Here is a 23,359-nt window from a genome sequence, read left to right on the forward strand (position 1 = left end):
AAGTTTTGAATCCTATAACATTTTGAAGTTTTGATCATGTGGCTAAGTGTTGATGCTCACTGCAGGCTTTTACTGAATCACTTTGGTTTACCCCGAAAGTGAGGTAATAACTGGACTTTTTCAATGAGTGTTATTATCATTAAGCCTTACGCTACAGCTCAAACTCATCGAATATGCTTCTCTGTTTATAACTACTATACACTGTGCTCTTTGGTGTCTGAAGGAAATAAATCTGCTCTCAGGTATATATTTAAATATATGGTTTCCGTTGCCATTTAAAATAGAATTCATATTCTCAGTTTCTCTCACAAATGAGTCATTTGTGTTTGGTTCAACTTCATTTGCTTAAACCACCGTTGAGTCATGTGAACATGAATATGCATAAAGGAACATGGGTATGTAATCTTTCCCAATATTGTTATTTTATTTGAGTGTCCTCCATCATTTTTCAATTCATTATTGGCAATGACAATATTAACGGTTTGGTGAAACTCTGTGTGTGATATTGCAAGACTTTCAGCTTTGCACCAAAAGTCTATATTTCTGAAGTAAACTGACATGAAAGAAAACCGAGTAATGAACCAATATTTGGAAAAGGTATTTCGATAGACAATGATTGGGTTTTGACTATGATTGTTTTGATATCATATTATAAATTGTAAGCTTTTGATATGTTCATTTGCTAATTTGAAGGTTCATCGCAATTGGAACTCTAAAATGTCCGAGAGACCCTATATAGTTCCATCGTCAGGCTTCCCTTTTTTTTCAAGGTATAAGTATTTTCCCTATTATTGTTTTGAGTTCCACTCTCTTTTTATCCTATATATAGTAGCACATGGCAAACCTATGTGATAAGAATCTATCATTCTCAGAATTCAAAAAGTTTCCATATGGCGGAAGGGGTGTAACACTTATGAAGTTATTTGAGTACCCAAACCTATAATCACGCGGTCAGTCGTCACCGTTTCTAAGTTTCAACAGCGCGGTAAACCTACTTTGGGTCAGCTTACGTTCCATTACATGCCAGTTAAGTTCAAGTGAGTTACTCTTCATTGACTGGGGAAAGCTGTATCTTTCTTTGAGCAAGAGTGAGCTTGCGTTCCATTCGTCTCTCATGTTAGTTATGGAGATTCTGAAATGGAGTGAGGAGAGAACAAACATTTGCGTGAGTTATACTCTGTGTACAGCACTGATTCAAGTTCATCTCAAATCAATGTATTAACTTTAAAAAAAAGTCTAATGCACATAGTGACCACTATCTGGAGTAGAGATTCCTACACATTGGTTTTAATTGATTGAGATTCAGTTCAGAGCATTCATCTTTTTTTTTAACTTGACCATCGCAGTTCTTCGCATCGAAACCATGACTTGAACTCCTCTAACCACCGGCTGTTCTATAATGAACGCTCATATTAACATATTAACAATTCTGTCTCTGGTGGGATCACGGGACAATATTCACTGCCTCACTTCACCAGAAATCTAATGTTCCTCCAATCTGTGAAACAAAACAACCCATCCTTCGTAAGTACTCCTCTTGAGCAGCATGCATAACTAAGAAAATGTTTATTTTTTCTGCAACATTAATTATCTACTTAATTAACTTCATTTGGTATCTAAATGTCTTTTTAAAACAAATGTCTCCCAATTTGACATGTAGATACTGTATGTTCTGAACCCAGTGTTGTCCAAGGTTGAACCTCACAAGAAGAGTAAGAAAATTTGAGGAAGTCATAAGAGGAGATAAACTAATACCACCACATTAAGCAACAACTTGCGAACAAACGTTTTTCATTTCTGTTAAAAAAAGATTTTAAAATCAAAATAATATATGAAGTTTAACAAAAACAATAAATAATATTTAATGGTAGAAGTTATATTAATTATGAATATCTATTGAGAGTATCTTGATTATCGTTTTAATTTTTAATCTAGAATAATATTTTAAACAAAGTTAGATTGTAAGATATTCTTTTGCTTATAATTAACATATATTAAATTATAATAATCTTTATAATAATATGTAGTGTTTCTCATAATTTTCAATAGCATAATTAACCAGACAAAAATTTTTTATAATAATCTTTATAGAAGTTGTAGTGTATTTAACGATAGTATTTAACTCATACAACATTCTTTTACAAAAGTTGTTTTAAATATTTGTATGAATTGTTTTTTAGATAAGAGATATGATTTAATTTTAATTAAAACAAGCTATACTTATCTCGATTATATAAAATATTTTAAGCACAATAAAATACATTACAAAAATTAAATAAGAAAATATATATAAAACATAAAATAAATGATAAAACTAACCAATTGAAATATATAATTTGCATAGCGCGGACCGACTCTAGCACGTATATATATAGATATTTATACAATTCATTGATATATAATAGTTTCAAAATCTCATATATATTTTAACAAAAATCATTAAACACAGATTCCTTTTAACGATACTATGGTTTTGTAGTTTTCAGATTACATTGCCAAAAGTTAACTGTCTTATTAACATATTATTCATAGCTATATGTTCCTAATCGATGTTTCTAATTATGTTTATTTCATCCCATATTCAGATATAAATAAATATATATTAATATATTACTTTTTAAGGATTCACATGTTTGTGAATTATATTGCTTATAGATAGCAAATTATATTATTATTCGCTTTTATTTCTGAGTAAAAAATTAAAATTATATTATTCTATTCGGGAAAACACAACAAAAAAAAAAGAGAGAAAAACCCATAATATTGATTATTATTTGTGATCAGAGTTCCATAATCTTAAATTTCGTATATCTACCATATACTTATCAAATTGTAAGAAAAATCGAACAATATATCAAAGTCGCATACATGACTTCCTATAACAAATATAAAATTATGAAACATAAAAACAACCAATGCTTATTCCATATTCTTAAAACAAGCAATTTTATTATACATATACTTTAGCTTTGAAATTATTTTATAATTCATATTCCGCCCGTAGGACGGACCGACCCTAGTCTATATATATATAAAATATATGCTTCACTCCTGTGCGTCCACGTCGGATGCCAGGTCAATAAGTCGAGGTCTCACGTTGCGACACCTGTCCCTGCACAGTCCCTGCACACAAAGCGCAATACTTTGTTAAATGAGTATATAGTCTGGGCTTTGTATCGTGACGCGTTTGTTAGATCAAAAAGATTAGGCTCGGCGCATTTGTTTAATATTAGGCCCAAGAAAACGTACTCAATAAACCTTACCACGGAAGCAAGTGTATATTTTCTCTCTACTGCGTGGGACGGCGACGGCGCTCCAGTTTCTTCACCGTTACTGAATCAGATTTCGTTATGGTTTCTTGGTGTTTAATCCCATTAACTATGCGGTTTACATCGGAGAAGCTCTGTCAATTCGGGTATAAATATGTCCCTATTACTCTTCTCGAAATCATCCTCTCCTCATCTCTCTTAGATTATACTAATTCACCTTTTTAATGGCTAACTCCAAGGCCTTATTCTCCGATTTGAAGGCCGGCAAGCGTTTATCCATTGTCGAGGCTAGGCTGCTGCGTTTCTCGGAGGCAAGGAATGTGAAGCGCCCCTCCAGATTCAGACTTGGTATGAACTGACTTGCCAATAATCAATAGTCTTGAAAAGATTGAGTTTATCTAGTTGGGAGATGGTTATTTCGTTTCGTTTGTTGAATTTTGTTAGTTGCAGTTTCAGATAATTATTTAAAAGAGCTTTCACCTCATTTTGAAGAAGGCATTCAGGTAACTTGAGCTCACACTTCTTGATTTTGTTCTGTTTCTATTCTCTGCTAATGCATGTTTTTTTTAAAAAAAAATTCTTTTTGTAGATTGATAGATGATGGGCTTGAGCAAGTTAGAGGCTTTTTATCGATGAAACTATGCCATTTAAAGAACGGTTAAAGATATTGGGGCTGTCCTCGCAACAGGTTTTTCCAATTTTTGTTTTACGCGTTAGACGATGTGTTGTGAGATCAGTAAGTGAAGCACACATTTTTTTTTTGTTGCAGATACCTGGTGCAAAAGTCGGTTACAGTGAATACTGACGCTGCCATTTTTGTAGCATTGGATCGGTCAATAACAAAGCTAATCAATGTTCGTGCCTCTGAGGTTTTCCCTGGTATGGTTCGCCACAAGACCAAGCACATGCTAACCAATGGGAATAAGAACTGTTCAGCATCGCGTTTTAGGATTGTTCGTTTTAGTACAAATGATTTTAAACCTATTTATTATGTTCAGCTTCTGAGAAAGTGAGTTTATTGCTATAATTTTTATGAACCTGTTTTACTCCAAACATTCTCTTTTAGAACAATAAGTAAAAAAATTAATATTAGTTTGTTTACCCAATAACGGTGGTATCGATTTTCCATACTCGGATTATTCACACCGTAACTTACTTGGCAAGCACGCAAAACAACAATAACGATAGTCCTCTGATCCACCAAATATGCTTAGCATGTCAAAATATATTCGCTATCACTCTTGGGAGAGCACGAAGAATAAAAGAATATTATGTATTTGTATGCTATTCATAATTTTGTTCATAATAGACCACATATGAGTGTTTGTTTGTCGGTTTAGGATAGTTCTGTATCTACGCTTTTCGTGAGATTGTTTTAACTCTCATGATATTCAGTATTGTATTGGAAAGAAAAATAATCACAGATTCTTTGTGCGGATTGTCCTTGCATGATTTTCCCTGTTATGCTATTCAAATTTGTACAAGCCAATATCAGTGGATTTGATATGATTCAAAATCTAAATTCATCATTGAAAGCTTGCCTTATCATGCACTGCGCTATCAAAACAAAAGGATCCCAAATCATTATACTTTAATATAGCATTCTCCCATTTATTCTCATGACTATTACGGTTTTAATTTTTTTTGTTACAAACACATATTTCTATGTATCAAAGGGCGAATATATTTTTTTGTTTTATTTTTTCTTAGAAAAATTTAATTTTTATATTTGTGTATTTTTTTGTAACCATATTTGTGTTTAATATTAATTTAATCTAATATAATTTTCGGTAACTATATAAATATGTCAAGTTGCATAGCTATACACTTGTGCCATATGCATTTCAGAAAGTATTTGTTAAACTTCATTTCTAAAGTTTGCAACATATTATATATTCTTACTAGTTACCTAACATAATTAGTTAAGAATATTCGTACTAAAAAAATCAGAATCAATCCGAAAATCAAAGTCCCATATTCTATCAGACCTCTATTAGACATGACCTATATATTCGAACGGTTCTTAAAGTATTATATCCAAAAATAAATATCAAATCCAACCCCGCACCGAAAATTGTTTGAACATAATAAATTTTAATATATTATGTTATATATATATATATTTATATATGCAAATGGGTTAATATAAGTTTCAACTATTTTTAAGTAAAATCACATTTAATATATATTTTTAAATCGAATAACCTATATAAAACCCAACTAAATGAGTTTATATGAATATTTATTTCTATTAACAGTCCACATAACAAGATTTTACCATTGTTTTAGTTTGTTCTCTTTAGAACAAATTTTACCGTTTGACATATACAGTTGATTTCTTATATGTGAGAGTTCTACATTGCCATTGACAAAAACAAAATCAAATGATATATTTGCAGGTTCTGTACCAGTGATCATATATAATTGACTACTTATACCTGAGAGGTTTACATGGTGTTACTATGATTGGAAAAAAGTCCGTTGGTTGATCTGTGGATTAATATCGAATGACTTATAGTATTCCATTAATTAATGTTATATTGTTAATATTTGTTTATTCATCTACTCTATTAAAATAGAGTCCTAATTTTATCTACCGTGAAATGTTGTCAATTAAAATTGGACCTATTCTAAATACTACCATTTATTATACACGCAGGACACATATCACTTATGTTAACCAAGTTACATATTTCAAACCAACTTTACACAAACCATATGCTCCGGTTTTCTACTTAAACAATAACAATACAAATTTTAGTTAGTATTGATAACTAAACCGATCTTATCCAAACATTATTTCGCTAAGCGTTTGTTTGTCTTTGCCTATAAGATCGCTTCAAGATTGACTACAAGTGACATCAGCTTAATATACAACGTAATCAAATCTATTCATATTTGTTCATCTTTCATCGTAATATATGAAAAATAAAAAATTATGTTAATGTGTTTAAACTAATTCTAATAATGTTTGATGACAATTTCGCTGACTAATAACTTAATTAGGAATATATTTGCAAAAAAGGTATTTTTTATTTTAATATTCAGTTATGTTTAAATTAATTAACTTAACTAATTAATACCATTTTATGTTCATTTAATTGATCTAAATTTGTTGAAAATTTAGTAAAATACTAACTACATATAATAAATAAATGCATATCTAAAACAATCTTCAAAATATTTATTTATTCTATTAAAACAAAAGTACAAAAAGTCTATTGTACAAAAGTATAACTATTTCATTAGACTTTGCTTATTTACAAATCATTAAAATGTATATCATTTCTAGAAATTTTATAATTTATAAAGATGATAATAACAAAGTAGTTTACCTATAAATTTAAATTTTATTTTTAATGAAAAAATCTAACCAAATCTTAATAAAATTTTAAATATATTTCTAAAAATAATGCATTAATTAATTTCATAATTAGTAACATAATATTATTATAAATTAATATTAACTAGAAATTTATTTGAAAATAAAAATAAAATAAAATTAATATTAATAACAAATAAGTTTTAATTATAAATTTAATGTTTATCTATAATGATAACAAAATTTGCTAAAAATATAAAAAATAAATAAATATTTTTAATAAAATATTTCAATAATTTAGTATAAGATTTGAAAGTCATAAAACATAAAAAAAACATTATATATCGATAATATTAACTCAAATAATAGGATAGTGTTACTATGTATAAAAATAAATAAAATAATAAGTTTGAATTAATTAAACCGAATAATGTATTTACTTATAAAATTCCGCAACATACTAAAATGATAGATGTTAAAATATATATTTTTCAATCACAATATGAAAACTTAAATTATCCTTAGAAAATATCATTTTTATAGTATAAATAAATAAAATTTAAAAAATGTGTGTACATACTGTAGATATTAGAAAAACATATTTATAAGTGATTTTCTATTTAATTATTTCTGATCATGAATTTATTGTACCGAAATCAAAATGTACTATTATATAATAATAATTACTCACAAAATTTAATGTAAAAATCATTATATTTTAATAGTGTTAAGATTATGCTATTATACATATAACACTGACATGTAAATATAAATATTTATTATCGAAGTTATGTATTTATAAAATTAAAAATATCCGCACGGATACGCGCAGGTAAAACTCTAGTTAATGTTGAAATAAGGATAATAAATTATATGGGTTACATTATAGTGTCTGTCTTTTTTTTTAGGATATTTATTTATTCATTAGTATTTAGGTAACTTAGGTGGTCAACATTTCATTTCTAAAGTACCCTTAATGACTTCTAATTTTTAAAGTAAAACTGATGGCACAATAATTACTATACTAGGAAAGAGTATGGGTAATTTCATAAAGGGGTTCCTGAATTAATAGTATTGATGTAATATATCCTACTACCTTATTCTTACAGAAATAAAATAAATATATTTCAAGAAATCAACACAAGTGGTGCGCGACATAACCTCACAAAATATAATCAATACATCAGAAATTATTTTGGCATAATTATAACCACATAAATATAATAGTAATATTTTTAGAAAAAGTAACTAATTAGTACATCCATAATATTGTTAGGTTAAAAATATATAAATAAAAATTCAAAAAGTAAAATCGTTTCAGTAGTTCCTAAGTGTTGTTTGAAAATTAAAATTTAGTTTGCTGTATAATATATATATATATCAAATATATTATATTTAAATATTTATTTAGATTTATATATTATGTATTTAATGTAAACGATATATATGTATGTATATTAAAAATATATTTTCCATATAATCTTAAAATCATTTGTATTTTGTTATAGAAATTTAAACTTCGATCACAAATTTCTGAATGGGATCTAAAAAATATTCAAATACAATGACATCTACAAAATTTAACTAATATGTATATTCTTATATGATAAAAATTTGTATTAAACGTTTACACTAATTGTTAAAATTATTTTAAAGTTCACATCCCGCCCGTAGGGCGGGCCGGCCCTAGTGTATAATAAAAACGTGTGTACCTTGCAAAGGAGACTGAATAGCAGAAAACATATCCAAAAATGGTTGAGTTCCTGATGCTTGACCAATACCAATCCAAAATAAATACCATAACATTCAACCATATTCTATAGTTTTCTGTCTTACATAATAGCTACCTCCAAGAGTCCATATCGCCCAAACTAGACCAAGATCCACAGCTAACGCAAAGGAACACCTTAAAAACCTATTGTCATTCAGATTGTTTCCTTTTTGATCAAATCCCAAACTCAGAAACAAAAGATCTCATGTAAGAATTTCTTTTAGGGCATGCCTTGTTTCTCTGCTACCATCCGCAAACCCAACTTTTGCGGTTGACAACAATTGTTGGCGTTTTAAAACAATCACAGAAAACACTACAAATCGTTTCAAACCGCTCCAAACCTTTTAAAATCAAAAGCTGGTTCCAGCTAGGGTTTGCGATTGCGGGAAGATACTTTTTTTTTTAGAATAAAAATATAAAATGAAAATATTCAATAAAAAATTTAAATTGAAATACTGGAGATACTAAAATGTATATATTATATTTAATTTATATTAGAAAACTTTAAAAAAAATATTTTCTATAATTTTTTTAAATTTTAATTTTATAAATTTATATATATTATTTTTATATTTATTATAATATTATGATTTTTTTAATAATTTAATAATTATATAAAATGTAAATATTATTAATTTATTATTTAACAAATGATGCATTTGGTAGTTAACCATGCATAAGTATCCCGCAAACAAACCAATTTCTAAGTGATGTACCAGCCGTGCAAATCTTTTAATAACGCTTAAAACTGCAACTACCCGCATCCACAAACGTACGCAACTGCAGCGGTTACACCAGTCAGACCCTTAATCTGCATAATTCATATTTTCTAAGACTTAAAATTTAAACCTCTTAGTGAAAAGCATTAATGCACTCTTATTCAAACTATTGGACTAATTAGGGGGCTTCCAATATCTCTTATCTTTAAACCACATAATCAAGTGGTGTACCAAAATTGACACCTAACCAGAAATTTCTTAATTTATAAAATCTCACCCTTCATTATTCTCTTATTATTTAGAAATAATAAATTAATATAATATTTAATTATAAATAATAGTATATTTTGAACTAAAATAAATTATAATTTTCAAAATAATAAACAAATTTTCAGCATAATTTTCTAACAAATAACAAAATTAAAAAATAGATATACTATTTTTTTTAAATTAATATTTCAAGACAAAAATATTATTATATAATGAAAAGATACTCAGTAATAAATATTTGTATTTCTAAGTATAAAGTTTATTATTAGGTCTATGATGTCTACACAACTTTAACTTATTCTTTGTTATGATACATATGATATTTATTTTTGGAATTGAATAAAGAAATTTGCTTAAGATTATATATATATATATATATATAAGGGTATCAATAAATTGAAAAAACAATCATAAAATATCATTTTTTCCATTTGAACTCAATCGAACACAGTTTTAACACGAAATTACTATCAAAGTAAGAATATAACAAACATTAAAAATAAAAATTTTTATTAGTGAAAATTTTCAATTGTGAAGATGTATGATTTGTAAACAATTGTACTATATTTCATTACTACAAACTAATGAAAATTTTGTTTACATGATATAAATAGGAGATCTACAATTGTTGTATATAACTACATTAAAAGGTTACATACATAATTTTTAAAAACTCAAACACAGTTCTAGTATTGATGTGGAAATAAAAATATATATACTTGCACAATACGAACAAGATATACAATATAAAACAACTCAACAAAAACACGTAAGAGTAGACATGAAACTAGATGATTTAATATAAAAATGATTAAAAGTTCTACATCGCCAATGAAAACAGGACATAGTCCCATTCAAACTGTCTCAGTAATCGTATAAGGAAATTAAGTCAACGCAAGGAAACTGAGTCTTAATCTCTTTATAAAAAATAAGTTCAACGGAAAAGAGATGATCAAAATAAAAAAGAGCCATCACAATGATAAAGATCACACATAACATAAAACAAAACTCTTCAAGTTAAAAAGAAATGTTGAAGGAAAACTTAAGGAAAGTAAACTTTCCGCATGAAGAGCGGACCAATCCCTTGTATTATATAAAAAGGCAAAATAACAAAACCCCTCTTTGAATAACGTCTGACATCTGATGATGAAATTATTGTTGTAATGCTGAGTCACCCTTAGAGGAATGGTTCTCAAATTTCATTTTATATATGAATATTTCCTTCACGATGTCGCAAAATTTGCTACACAAAATAAAAAAACGCATTAAGTTTTTGTTTCCCAAAAAATTGAGAGAAGAAGAGAGAAGAAACTTACGGCCATGGATCGTCTCCAACAAACATCATATCTCCTTCATTATATTTAAAAGTTAGTTTCCATTGATTGTGCATCTGCAACTTGCCTTCAATATTAAAAAAGTTTTTCTAGTTCAATGATCTGCATCTGCAATATTGTATCCATCAAAAATAGTTAAATCCACAGTTCTACCAATACCTTCCATGTGAACCTGGTCAATAAACATATCAAGTGTTTGTGAACTAAGTATAGTCATCTCGATCTGTTAATTAATAAAGTTATGCAAGTTTCTTTATCAGCATTATATATACTGTAATAGAATAAAACTGTGTGTGCAACCATATATAAAATCTAGTGTTTTCTTATAAATTAATAACATGATTAATTGTAAGAAAGCCTATGTCTTATAATGTTCAAGTTGTTAATATAAATAATTTTTGAATTGACTAAGAAGTAAAGAATAAATAAATGATGCTCTTTTTCATACCTTGGTACTACTTGTACTGAAACTGATTTCTTTCCTTTGGATTTCTGTTAGTGATGTCACTTCTTGAATTTGATCCAGCTTTTCTTCTTCAAAACTTTCAGAAATTTTACCTTTTTGGTATGAGTCGAGTGGTTCCAGAACATCTCTTGCTTTGGTGGAAGCCGTTAGATCAACTCCAAACAATCTGAAGCTACCAGATGCATTGGTAGTTAAATTTTCTTTTGCTGACTGGACCATTTGGTCATTGTAATTTTGTTCGGACGTAACATCACCTGCATAGCTCACTAGCCAACCAGATAAAATTTGCGAATCATTAGTTTTATTATGATTAATAAGTTGAGGAAGACTCGTCGAAGATTTTATGCTTGATTCTCCTAATTCTTGGCATTGAGTCAACACATAAATTATCATATTTTAACTTCTATATTGAAATATGATGATAACTGATCCAGAAAAGAAGCATAACTTATTAAAGAAAAAGTATTTTCTTACCAAATTCGTTTATTTCGCGCTGGCGTTTTTCTTTTTGAAAATCTGAGTTGAGAATGTTTGATGAAGGTATTAAAGGATCGATTTCCCATGGAGAGACCTTAGTAGGTCTTGAAATTGTTGCAGCTTCATCCCACTGTACCTATAAAAATAAGTCTGTGGAATATATTAATATATTATTTTGAATATATTATAAAATAATATAATAAAACTTAGTTATGAATAATTTTTACTTGTAGGCTTCGCCATTCTGAATTCTTCCAAATGGAGAAGTCTTCCACTTTTACTATTGTCCCAGAATATTTTTGCAGTAAAAAAATTGTAAGTAATGATATTTGGAATTAAAAAAATTATTCGAGTGTCAAAATTTTACCATATTTCTTTAAAATCACATCCTTCAAACTTCATAGTAAATCTTGAACCTATATTGAACTTCTTGTTCACTGCATCTTTGAATTTGTCGCAATTGATAATGAATTTGCTCGACCTAATATCATCATAACAAGAATAAATTAAAGTATGCTTACTTAAATAATATATGAACATGATGTTTAAGTAGGGTAACAACGTGTTTTCCTTACTTTGGCTTATAAAGCACATAAAACACACATTTGGTGTTAATAGCATTGTTGCAGTAGCAATTAAACCGTGGTGCATACTCTCTTTTGAAACTACTGATGATGATATGTGGCTTTGTGGAGGAGCTGCTTTTCTGATTCCAATTCGTGATTCCCCATTCTCTCCTCTAGAACATAAAAATATTTAGAATTCAAAAAATTAAGAAACAAAGGAGATGCAAAATGACAAAATGTATATACCTAAGGAATACAACAGAGTCTCCAACGGCAAAAGTTTTTCCTTTTACAAACTCATTCTATGTCTTTGTGGTGTACCTATTTGATAATTTACGTATAAATAAAGATTAGTAGTCACTACCAACCAATTTTAATATAATAACTTAGCTAACTTTAAAAGTGTGTTTAAATTTCCAGACATGATCATGGAGATCTTTAGCAACTATCTCTTGTCATTTGCTGATGGTACAAGCTGATTATGTAATAAAATTGTAGAAAAGTTTATGAAATAACCAAATAGAAGAAATAATATGAAATTATTGATAGAAAGACATTTGCCTGCTCTATGTGCCCTCGAGGAAAATAATAAACTTGTTCTCCAATTATTGGAGATCAAACATAGATCCAGCACATAAATTCCATAACTAATCGTACAAACATCTATTGATTTCATCAGTTCCTATATGAAAAAATAAAATATTTTATGAGTAAATATTCATAATAAATCAAGGATTTAATTTGAGTTCAATTTTTTACTTATACCTTGAAATTTAGGTTGTGCATTCATAATTTGGTTATTCGCCATCAGCTTTTACCAAATACTGGTCGTGAATTGCAACTTTCACAAAAATATAACCAAATCGAGAATGGTTGTTAACATCTTAAAAGTATGGATTTTTTATAATTATTACAAATACACATTATGAGCTTTGTAAGTTTTTCATTAAATTAAAGTTTATTTGAGTTTTCATATAATTTTTTTTTGTGTTTCAGGTATTGTTATATGGATTTATCATTATATTCAAATACTTCAATTCAAAGAGTATATATATCATGATAAACAGGTTTGGGTGTTTTTTTCTAAAGTAAGATTACGTCCTGATAGATGAGAATTTTTTAAATAAACTCTTACAAATTCTATTACAATATAAAATCATGACCATTCACAAAATAGAGCCATATACAACTAGATAATTAACATAATACCAGTGGCGGACGCAAGTGATGAGGAATGGGGTCATGTGCCCCCAACTAGTTTTTATTTTCCTTCGGTAATTACTTTTAATTTAAGAAATTTTTTATAATCCTACAATGAAATGTAATGAAATAAAATGTTGTGCCCCCATCTAAATATGATTCTGCATCCGCCACTGCATAATAACTTTGTTTAGTGAATTAGTGAAAACGTTTCGAATTCTATTAAACGAGTTTGTTTTCTCTTCTTCTTTACAATGATCTGCATTTATCTTTGTTTAGTAATCAATTTGATATATATGAGGTATTTATAGTTGAAACAAAATTATTCTACATTAATATTTGTTCAGATAGTATTTTTGACTAATAAAGGTTACCAAAAACAACCAGGTCAAATATATTTTTTTAGAAATGTCAAAACTTCTTGAATATCAGTTTAATTATGTTTCTACAACACACACACACAAATATATGCATATAATAATTCTGTAAAGAAACACGTTATACTTCCACCTCATAATTAGTTGATTAGTCATTGAAGACAATGGTATTTGGTAAAAGAAATTCAAAGGTCCTCTATGGACTTTCTACTGAAACATTAATGAATTTTTGTCGGCCTTTCCATTTATATGAGAAATCTCAAAATGGACACTATATAAGGGATGTTGAACATGTCAATTCTCCCATCATTTATATCTTTAATTAAAAATTAACCAAAAGTAATGTGTTTCTACACGATCCACATACATATGATGGAGACAAGTTGACCAAAATGATACTTAAAAAGGCATAACGAACAAAAATAAGAAATTACGATTCTTACTTGGATACATCATAGGAGCACGTTCCGTATACCGTAGCCTGCAAGCAACATATAAAATATCTCATCTATTATTACGTACTCCCCCATACATAAAATAATCGCGGAAAACTTGTGTATTTTGTGAACGGGAATGATCAACACTCTGCTTCATCTTTGGCGACAGAACTTGATTTGGTCCAGGGGTCTCTTCCTGTGAAGTATCTCGGAGTTCCTCTGATGCCTCATAAGCTGTGAAGCCAAGATTATCAACCTTTAGTGGATAAAATCAGATCTCGAGTTACTTCTTGGACAGCAAAACAGCTATCTTTTGCAGGAGATTTAAACAGCCGTCTACAAGTACGATCAATTTTTGGTCTGCAATTTGTCCCACTGGCAAAAGAATGTTTGGAAAAAACTAGAAAAGATTTGTACCACCTTTCTCTGGACAGAAGCTCTGAACTCGCAAGGGGGGAAAAAGTGTCTTGGGAGACTGTTTGTTCACCGAAAGAGTGGGGAGTTTTGGGTCTGCTTTGCTTAATGAAATTAAATTTGGTGTATGGAATCAAACTCATATGGCTCCTTTTTGCTGGTTCTGAATCGTTGTGGGTCTCAAATATTTGCAGCTGGATTTGGAGAAGGCTCATGAAGCTTTCTTATTTAGCAAAACCTTTCATTCTCTATCATGTAAACTCAGGAAGGATTTTGCGTCTTTTTGGCATAACAATTGGATGGAATTTGAATCAGTTTTGATGTCATCGGCGCACTAGGTCGATCAATTGACTCTTCTGTCACTGACGACGTTACAGGGGATGTGTGGAGGATGTTAATGGTATCTCCTTTAAAAAAGAGGTATACAAGGGTAAATCCATATATAACATATGGCATAACATTTTTATATATAAAGAGAGATATTTTTGGCAAACAAATTAATGGATTATTCATTTTAGTACCCTACATAGTGCAAGAAACTTACTAGGGTTTATCTTGGTGAGTGTAGCTGTTCCACCGAAGTAACAAGCAATGCGATTGTTCCCATTAGCCTGATAATAACCATTAAACGCAAAAGATGCGTGCGACCATATCGTATCCGGCTCGTAACAGGCACCATGTTTCTCGATGACTGAGCAATCAACTCTCCCAATACCACATCCCCAATCAAGAGCTCTCTGTAGCTCAGCCTGAGACGCACTTGGTCGAGCCACGCACCATGTTCTTCCGTCCAGGAACGTCGTATTACCTTCAGCTCGAATAGGTCTCTGGTCGGATCATCGTCACTGGTCGTGTAGCTTCACATCGTGCTTGGGATATGAACTTTAGTAGAAGCAGAGAAAATAGAAAAATCCAAAATTGTTTCTCATTTTCAAGATGTTGGTAATAGAAAATATAAATGTAAAGAGAAGAAAATATCCAGATCATAACATCACCGTATGTAGAAGAAACCTATATTATACATAAATAATATATTGATTGTCACACTCGTTTAAGTATAATGATCAAGTGATGAGGACTTTGGAGGTTGAGACAAGTGAGGTTAGGTTTATTTAGACAAGATAACCTAATCAAAAGAGCTAAGAATAATCTAGATCTCATTAAGGAATCGAAGGTGCCTTCAAGAGTAATAAAATTTTCAAGAAATTGATAGCATAAGATTTTTTTTATTATTTTTAATATCAGGAATATTACTTTCCATTCATTTATTGTATAACGAATACTGAAAGTTGAGGAGAGGCGTTCACAACTCACAAGTAAATAATTCTCTGCAAATAGTATATGTTTAATTATAAACATAATAATTTCACATAGGAAAGGCATACAATACACAACACACATTTAAGACTACATATATTTCGACAAAGTGATTCACAATTTTTTTAATCTAAAGTGTAGAGAATGATGAGAGTATAAGATTGGAAGAATTGTATATTGACTCTCATAATGATAAAGCTTATACATGTACAACTTATATAGGAAGATAAGAATGTAAACGTTAAACCTAGATTTTTTAACTAAATGTATACATATCTCAATAACAATATTCACAATTATGTTTTATATCTTCATGATTCTCTATGTAAAGGACTAAAAACAGAGTTGGTTTGATTAAGAAACAAAACAACATAGCCAAGTTATTACAAAAGCCAATACCTAAATCCATTCAGAAGATGATGCTAACAAATCAAAAGACTTTAAACTCAAGAAAGTATAAATGAAAAAAAAAAGAACATAGCTTATGGCATTGATTTTGATGAGGCATAGTGAAGCCTGGTGAGCTTGTCAACTCTCTTACACAACTCTTCCACTTGAACGTTCATGTATTTAGAAATATCTTCGATTTTGTTTCTACTCAGATCAAGAAAAAAATCGATCAAGTTCATTGACTGTACCAAAGATAACAGTTTTTATCTAACCAGTCTCTCAATCAGATGGCCTCAATCACATGGGAGAACCAAATTACATTGAACATTCTAGTTTTAGTATCCGCAACCTATATCTACTGGAAGTCTTTTTACTCCAGTAGTTAAGAAGTCACTAATTTTTTTTACGTTTCAATATTTTGGATTCAAATCTTAGAGAAATGATTTATGAACAATTACATAGATTAATAGAGAATAAACCTACACAAGAGTTTCATCACGATGTAAGCAGTGTCGGCCCTGGCTAGAAGCTGGGGTAGCATGTGCTTCCAGCCTTGAAAATAATATGTAATATTTCAACTATTTTTGACTAAAATCTCCATTAGCTTAGTTGGTAAATGTTAATAACCATATGTTAGTACTACAAACAAACTAAAAGTTTGTTTACATGACAGAAATAAGAGATCTACAGTTATTGTATAGAAATAAATTGTAAAGTAACATACATAATTTAAAAAAAAAACTCAACCATAATTCCAATATTGATATGGAAATAAAAATATATAGTTGCACAATTCGAAAGAATGCAATATAAAACAACTTACCAAAAACAAATAAGAGCAGACATGAAACTAGATGATTTAAAATAAGAAAATGATTAAAAGTTCTATCGCCAAAATAAAAACAGAACATAGTCCCATTCAAACTATCTCAGTAATTGTATAAGGCAATTTAGTAAACACAACGAAACTGAGTCTTAATCTCCTTATAAGTTATAACCAAGGGGTTATAACAAATAAGTTCAATGAAAAGAGTTGATAAAAGTAAAGAAGAGCAATCACAATAATAAATATCACACATAATATAAAACCAAACTCTTCAAGTTAAAAACAAATGTTAAACGAAAACTTAATAAAAGTAAACTTTCTGGGTGAACAGAGATCAAACCCAAGTATTATATAAAAAAGCATTAAAAGTAACAAAACCCCTTTTTGACTGTCGTCGACATCGGACGGTGAAATTATTTTTGTAAATGCTGAGGCACCTTTAGAGAATTGGTTCTCAAATTTCATTTTATGGCATCGTATTTTGAACATATGAATATTTCCTTCACGGTGTTGCAAAATTTCCTACACAGAATCAAAAACACATTAAGTTTCTTATTTTCCCAAAAATTGAGAGAAGAATATATTGAGAGAAGAAGAAAGAGGAAACTTACAGCCATGAATCGTCTCCAACAAGCATCATATCTCCTTCATGAACTTTAAAGGTTAGTTTCCATTGACTGTGCATATGCAACTTGCCTTCGATATTAAAGAGTTTTTCTAGTTCAACGATCATGTGATTGTATCCATCAAAATCAGTTAAATCAACAGTTCTAACAACACCTTCCATGTGAACCTGGTCAATAAACATATCAAGTGTTTGTGAACTAAATATAGTCATCTCAATCTGGTTAAAAAGTTATTCAAGTTTCTTATCAGTATCAAATCTACTGTATTAGAATAAAACTGTGTGTGCAACCATATATAAAATCTAGTCTTTTCTTAAAAAGAACATGAATAATTTTACGAAAGCCTATGTCTTATCATGTTCTAGTTATTAATAATGAATAATTTTAGAATTGACTAAAAAGTAAAGAATAAGTAGAAGATGCTCTTAGTCGTACCTTGGTACTACTTGTAGTAAACCTTATTTTCTTCGTTTGGATTTCTGTTAGTGATGTCACTGCTTGAATTTGATCAAGCTTTTCATCATCAAAGATTTTAGAAATTTTACTCTTTTGGTATGATTCAAGTGGTTCCAAAACATCTCTTGCTTTGGTAGAAGCCGTTAGATCAACTCCAAACAATCTGAAGCTACTAGATGCATTGGTGGTTGAATTTTCTTTTGTTGACTGGACCATTTGGTCATTGTAATCTGGTTTGGACATAGCAAGACCTGCATAGCTCACTAGCCAACCAGATGAAATTTTTGAATTATTAGTTTCATTCTGATAAATAAGTTGAGGAAGACTTGTTGAAGATTTTATACTTAATTCCCCAATTTATTGGCTTTGAGTCAACATATGAATTATCATATTTGAACTTATATATAGAAATATGATGATAATGGATACAAAAAGAAGCATAAATGATTTAAAAGTATTTTCTTACCAATTTCGCGTTGGCGTTTGTTTTCTCGAATTAAAGGCTTGATCTCCCATAGAGAGACCTTATTAGGTCTTGGAATTGTTGCAGCTTCATCCCACTGAACCTATTAAAATAAGTTAGTGGATTTTAGTTATTATTATTTTGAAATCATATTCTAAAATAATATAACAAAAATTAGTTATGAATAAGTTTTACTTGTAGGTTTCGCCATTCTGAATCCTTCCAATAAATGGAGAAATCTTCCACTTTTACTATTGTCCCAGAATATCTTTGCAGTATAAGCAAAATTTGTAAGTAATCATATTTGGAATAAAAAATTATATGAGAGTCAAATATTTACATTATTTCATTAAAATCACGTCCTTCAAACTTCATAGTAAACCTTGAACCTGTATTGAACTTCATGTTCACTGCATCTATAATTTTTTTGCAGTTGACAATGAATTTGCTCGACCTAATATCATCATATCAAGAATAAATTAAAATATGCTTTTTAAAATAAAATATTCTCATGACGTTTAAGTAGAGTAATAAAGTATTTTCCTTACTTTGGCCTATAAAACACGTCGAACATACATTTGGTGTTAATAGCATTCAATGCAGTAGCAACTAAACCATGATGCATACTCTCTTTTGAAATTACTGATGATGATATGTTGCTTTGTTGAGGCGCTGCTTTTCTGATTCCGATTCGTGATTCCCCATTCTCCCCTCTAGAACAAAAAATATTTAAAATACAAAAAAAATTAAGAAACAAAAGAGATGTAAAATGACAAAATGTATATACCTAAGGAATACAACAGAGTCTCCAACGGCCAAACTTTTTTTTCTTACAAACTGTTTCCAACCAGATGTGAAAAGATGTCTTTGTGGTGTACCTAGTTGATAATTTATACATAAATAAAGATTATTAGTTGTGTATAAAGATTATTAGTTACTACCAAATGATTTTGATATAGAAAACTTAGATACCTCTAAAAGTGTGTTTAAATTTCCAAACATGATCATGGAGATCTTTAGCAACTATCCACTGACTCGGTGCTTGCTGTGACATATCCTAAAAAACGTTTAATACAAAGGATCATATAAAAATTTACAACATAAGTCAATTATGGATTTATTTGGTGTATTTATTAAATGAAAATACCAATAGAGGAAGACATTCAATGGCATCCTTTTTAAATAAAGAAAAACCACCATGTGTGCTGGAATCCGAAGCAGTTAACACCTTGGTAAAATAGTTAATGTTTTGTTCGTTGTTGCCATTAGGAATAGAGACTTCAAATTCCTAATAATTAAATTCATAAATTTATTTACAGATATTATAAAAAGAAGTACAATTAGTTCGTAAATAAAATTTAAAATTTTCCACTTACAGGTGAACATGGCGACAAGGAAACTTTTGCATAAACTTCATCTGTATTGGTATCCACCTAAATTCATGCATAAAACATGTCAAAACCATAATATGTACAATTGTAAGCCAATTAATCTCATGTGTATTTCCTAAAGAGAAACATCAAATACCAAAGATACATACCTTAAGCTTGATGCTAATAACATTACAACGAATTTTTGAAGAAATATCAAAAATTGGTTTTAATTGGCACAGGTTGTCATTTTCTGATGCTACAAGCTGATAATATCATAAGATTGTAGAAAAGTTTATTGAATAACAAAATATGAGAATTAATGTGAAATTATTCATAGAAAAACATGTGCCTGCTCTATGTGCCCTTGAGGAAAATAATAAACTTCTTCTCCAATTATTGGAAGATCAAACAAAGATCCAGCACATAACTTCCATAACTGATTATACAAATATCTATTGGTTCCATCAGTTCCTAAATGAATAAAAAAATATTTTTATGAGTAAATATTCCTAATAAATCAAAAATTAAATTTGAGTTCCTTTTTTTAACTTATACCTTGAAATTTAGGTTGTGCATTTCTAATTTTGTTATTCTCCATCAGCTTTTACCAAATAATGGTCTTGAATTACACCTTACACAAAAATATCACCAAATCCAGAATAGTTGTTAGCATGGTATTCTATTTGAAAATTAGGGGTGGGCGGTCGGTACCCATTATTATTCAGTTCGGGTCTATTTAGGTTTTGGGTTTTTGAGATTAAAGATTTCAATCTCATTTAAGTATTTATAAATTTTGATTCGTGTTTGGTTCGGATCTTTGCGGGTTCAGATAAGCTGTTTAAATTATTTTTAAATTTTTTGAAATTTATAAATACTTTAAATTTTTAAAACTCTAAAAATGAAGTTTGTGTTTTTTTTTAAAAAAATAATTCAAATTCAAAAGAGTATATAAACTTTGTGTTTTTTTAAGGTATTGATAAACAGGTTTGTGTTTTTTTAAGTACGATTACATCATGATAGATGGAGAATTTTAAATAAAATTTTACAAATTGTATTGCAATATAAATCATGATTATTCACAAAATCGAGCCATACAACTAGATAATTAACATAATACCTTTGATTAGTGAATTGGTGAGCACGTTTTGATCTTTGGTAAACAAGTTTGTTTTCTGTTCTTTACAATGATATGTAGTTGTCTTTGTTTAGTCATCAATTTGATATACATCAGGTATTTATAGTTGAGAAGTCATTGTCCTACATTAATATTGTTCATATGATTTTTGACTAAAGATTACCAAAAAAACAACCAGGTCAAAGATAATTTTTTTTAAATGTCAAACTTCTTGAATATCAGTTTAATTATGTTTCTAAAACACACACATATATATCATATATATAATAATAATTCTATAAAGAAGCACATCATACTCTACCTCATAAGTCATAATTAGTTGATTTGTCGTTGAAGAAAATGGTCTTTAGTAAAAGAAAATTCAAAGGTCGCCTATGGATTCTGTACTTAAACATTAATGCATTTTTACAGCCTTTCCATTTATGTGAAAAAAATCCCAAAATGGAACTCATCTAATGTTGAACACGTCAATTCTCCCATCATCACGTCAATCCCAAAATGGAACTCATCTCCAGATGGTGACCAAAGGAAAGAGCGAGAATAGTTGATTCCTTACCATTTTTACAATTTACATCATTTACAAAGAATATTTATTACTTATAATTTCTTAATATTCTTTAACTTTTGAAGAATAAAAGACTACAATTATTCCTTATAAAATTAGAAAAGAAATATTTCTCTTATTTTTTCATTTCATTATTTTTCTTGTTATTCTTCGTATTCTTTTAATGGTTACCAGTTAAAGTCTTACATCTTTGGTTAACAATTAACCAAAAGTCATGTGTTTCTACATGATCCACACGAACATGTGATTGACAGAAGTTGACCAAAAAACAGAAATATTATATTGGACATAACCTTTATTTTGTAAATTTTTAAATTCAATACACCTTTCAACTTTATAGTTAAACTTACATTGAATCACTAATATTCCTTTCATTATACTACTACTATCTATGTTTCCAAACAATATTCTTATTTTTCTTTATACTACTATCCATGTTTACAAACAACACTATAATTAATTTTTTATCCAAACAATATAAAATATTAGATCTCATCTTTTTTTATAATTCTAACAATTTTCTTTCAAATTATTTAGATAAATTAAATAATAGAAAAAATTCAAATAATTTATAAACAGCAAAAATAAATAGAACTTATTTTACAGGTTTAATAACTACAAAAAAATCAATAATATATCAATTGAATTAACGGATTATTTTATTTGTTATATTTCCTAAATAATGGTTATGTCATTTAAGTAACATAATAATTCAATAATATCATATCATAAAAATATAGAAAGTTCTACATTGTACAATAAATATAATAACAAAAATAATTATGAAAAATGTTCAATATATATATATATGTGTGTGTGTGTTATTTAAAGAAAATGCTTAACACTAATTGTTAACAACAAATTTAAACCTATTATAATATAAACCAAAATATTAACAAGATAAATTACACAAAAAATTATAATAAAATTAATTAAGATATATAAAAAGGAGTAATATGTTCAAGACATATTTATAGTTCTTAATTATTTGATATATATCATTTTCTCTATCAAAATTTTGTAGAAAAGTCAAAATTTCATAAAACTGCAAAACAATGAACCTTTGAATTTAGATAAAAAGGTGACAAATTATGAAACTATATCAATTTAAATTAAATTGGATTACATATTGGTCATCCATTGGTTCAATCGGTTAGTCTCTAGTTTTAGTGATTTTTTTAAATATTGATATTTTTAAAAACCTAAACAAAATAATAAAATCACCTGATTAACCGATTTGACCGCGGGTTTGGATCGAATTTAAAAAGACTGATTTTAATGCAAAAATGTTTTAAATACGAAAAATTCGTATAAATTAAAAAAAATATTCATTAACTAATTAGTAGAATTTGTCATCATAAAATATTATGCGCTTGCAAAGCACGGATCAAAATCTAATGATACTTAAAAGGCATTATCAACAAAATATGAAAGTACTAGATAATAACCATCATTTTTCTACTAATGTTTGTTTATTAAATAATTTTAACATTTTGCAACACTACCATTTTTATCGATTATACACTACAAGAAAACATAATCTTAACGAGGGCGGTTTTCCTCGCTAATTCGTCGTAAAAGAGGCT

General features: G+C 28.6%; 1 protein-coding gene, 2 long non-coding RNA genes and 1 pseudogene across 4 annotated transcripts; 2 read left to right on the top strand and 2 right to left on the bottom strand.

The window, feature by feature from the left end:
• Positions 1-234: 234 nt before the first annotated feature.
• Positions 235-1,310, top strand: LOC106316501. The gene is made up of 3 exons (XR_001264845.1): positions 235-597; positions 694-770; positions 873-1,310. It is a non-coding gene; the product is annotated as an uncharacterized LOC106316501 (long non-coding RNA).
• A 1,907-nt stretch (positions 1,311-3,217) lies between these two features.
• LOC106316774 lies at positions 3,218-4,408 on the top strand. Of its 2 annotated transcripts, none has more exons than XR_001264958.1 (5): positions 3,218-3,415; positions 3,509-3,617; positions 3,714-3,772; positions 3,859-3,957; positions 4,039-4,408. It is a non-coding gene; the product is annotated as an uncharacterized LOC106316774 (long non-coding RNA). The 2 variants fall into 2 exon arrangements; XR_001264957.1 differs by having other exon boundaries at positions 3,720-3,772.
• A 6,095-nt stretch (positions 4,409-10,503) lies between these two features.
• LOC106314590 lies at positions 10,504-15,402 on the bottom strand (annotated as a pseudogene).
• Positions 15,403-17,521: 2,119 nt separating this feature from the next.
• LOC106316816 (auxin response factor 22-like) lies at positions 17,522-20,671 on the bottom strand. Its single transcript, XM_013754683.1, has 14 exons — positions 20,629-20,671; positions 20,423-20,544; positions 20,241-20,336; positions 20,077-20,133; positions 19,848-19,988; positions 19,673-19,757; positions 19,488-19,578; positions 19,249-19,413; positions 19,041-19,154; positions 18,896-18,968; positions 18,704-18,803; positions 18,217-18,500; positions 17,767-17,948; positions 17,522-17,677 (listed from the first exon to the last, which is right to left on the bottom strand). Exons 1-14 carry the CDS (start codon positions 20,669-20,671, stop codon positions 17,617-17,619), a joined length of 1,614 nt encoding a protein of 537 aa, XP_013610137.1. The 3' UTR covers positions 17,522-17,616.
• Between the last annotated feature and the right edge of the window lie 2,688 nt (positions 20,672-23,359).

This window comes from Brassica oleracea, chromosome C9, assembly GCF_000695525.1.
Source record: "Brassica oleracea var. oleracea cultivar TO1000 chromosome C9, BOL, whole genome shotgun sequence".
In the NCBI taxonomy this organism is placed as follows: Eukaryota; Viridiplantae; Streptophyta; class Magnoliopsida; order Brassicales; family Brassicaceae; genus Brassica; species Brassica oleracea.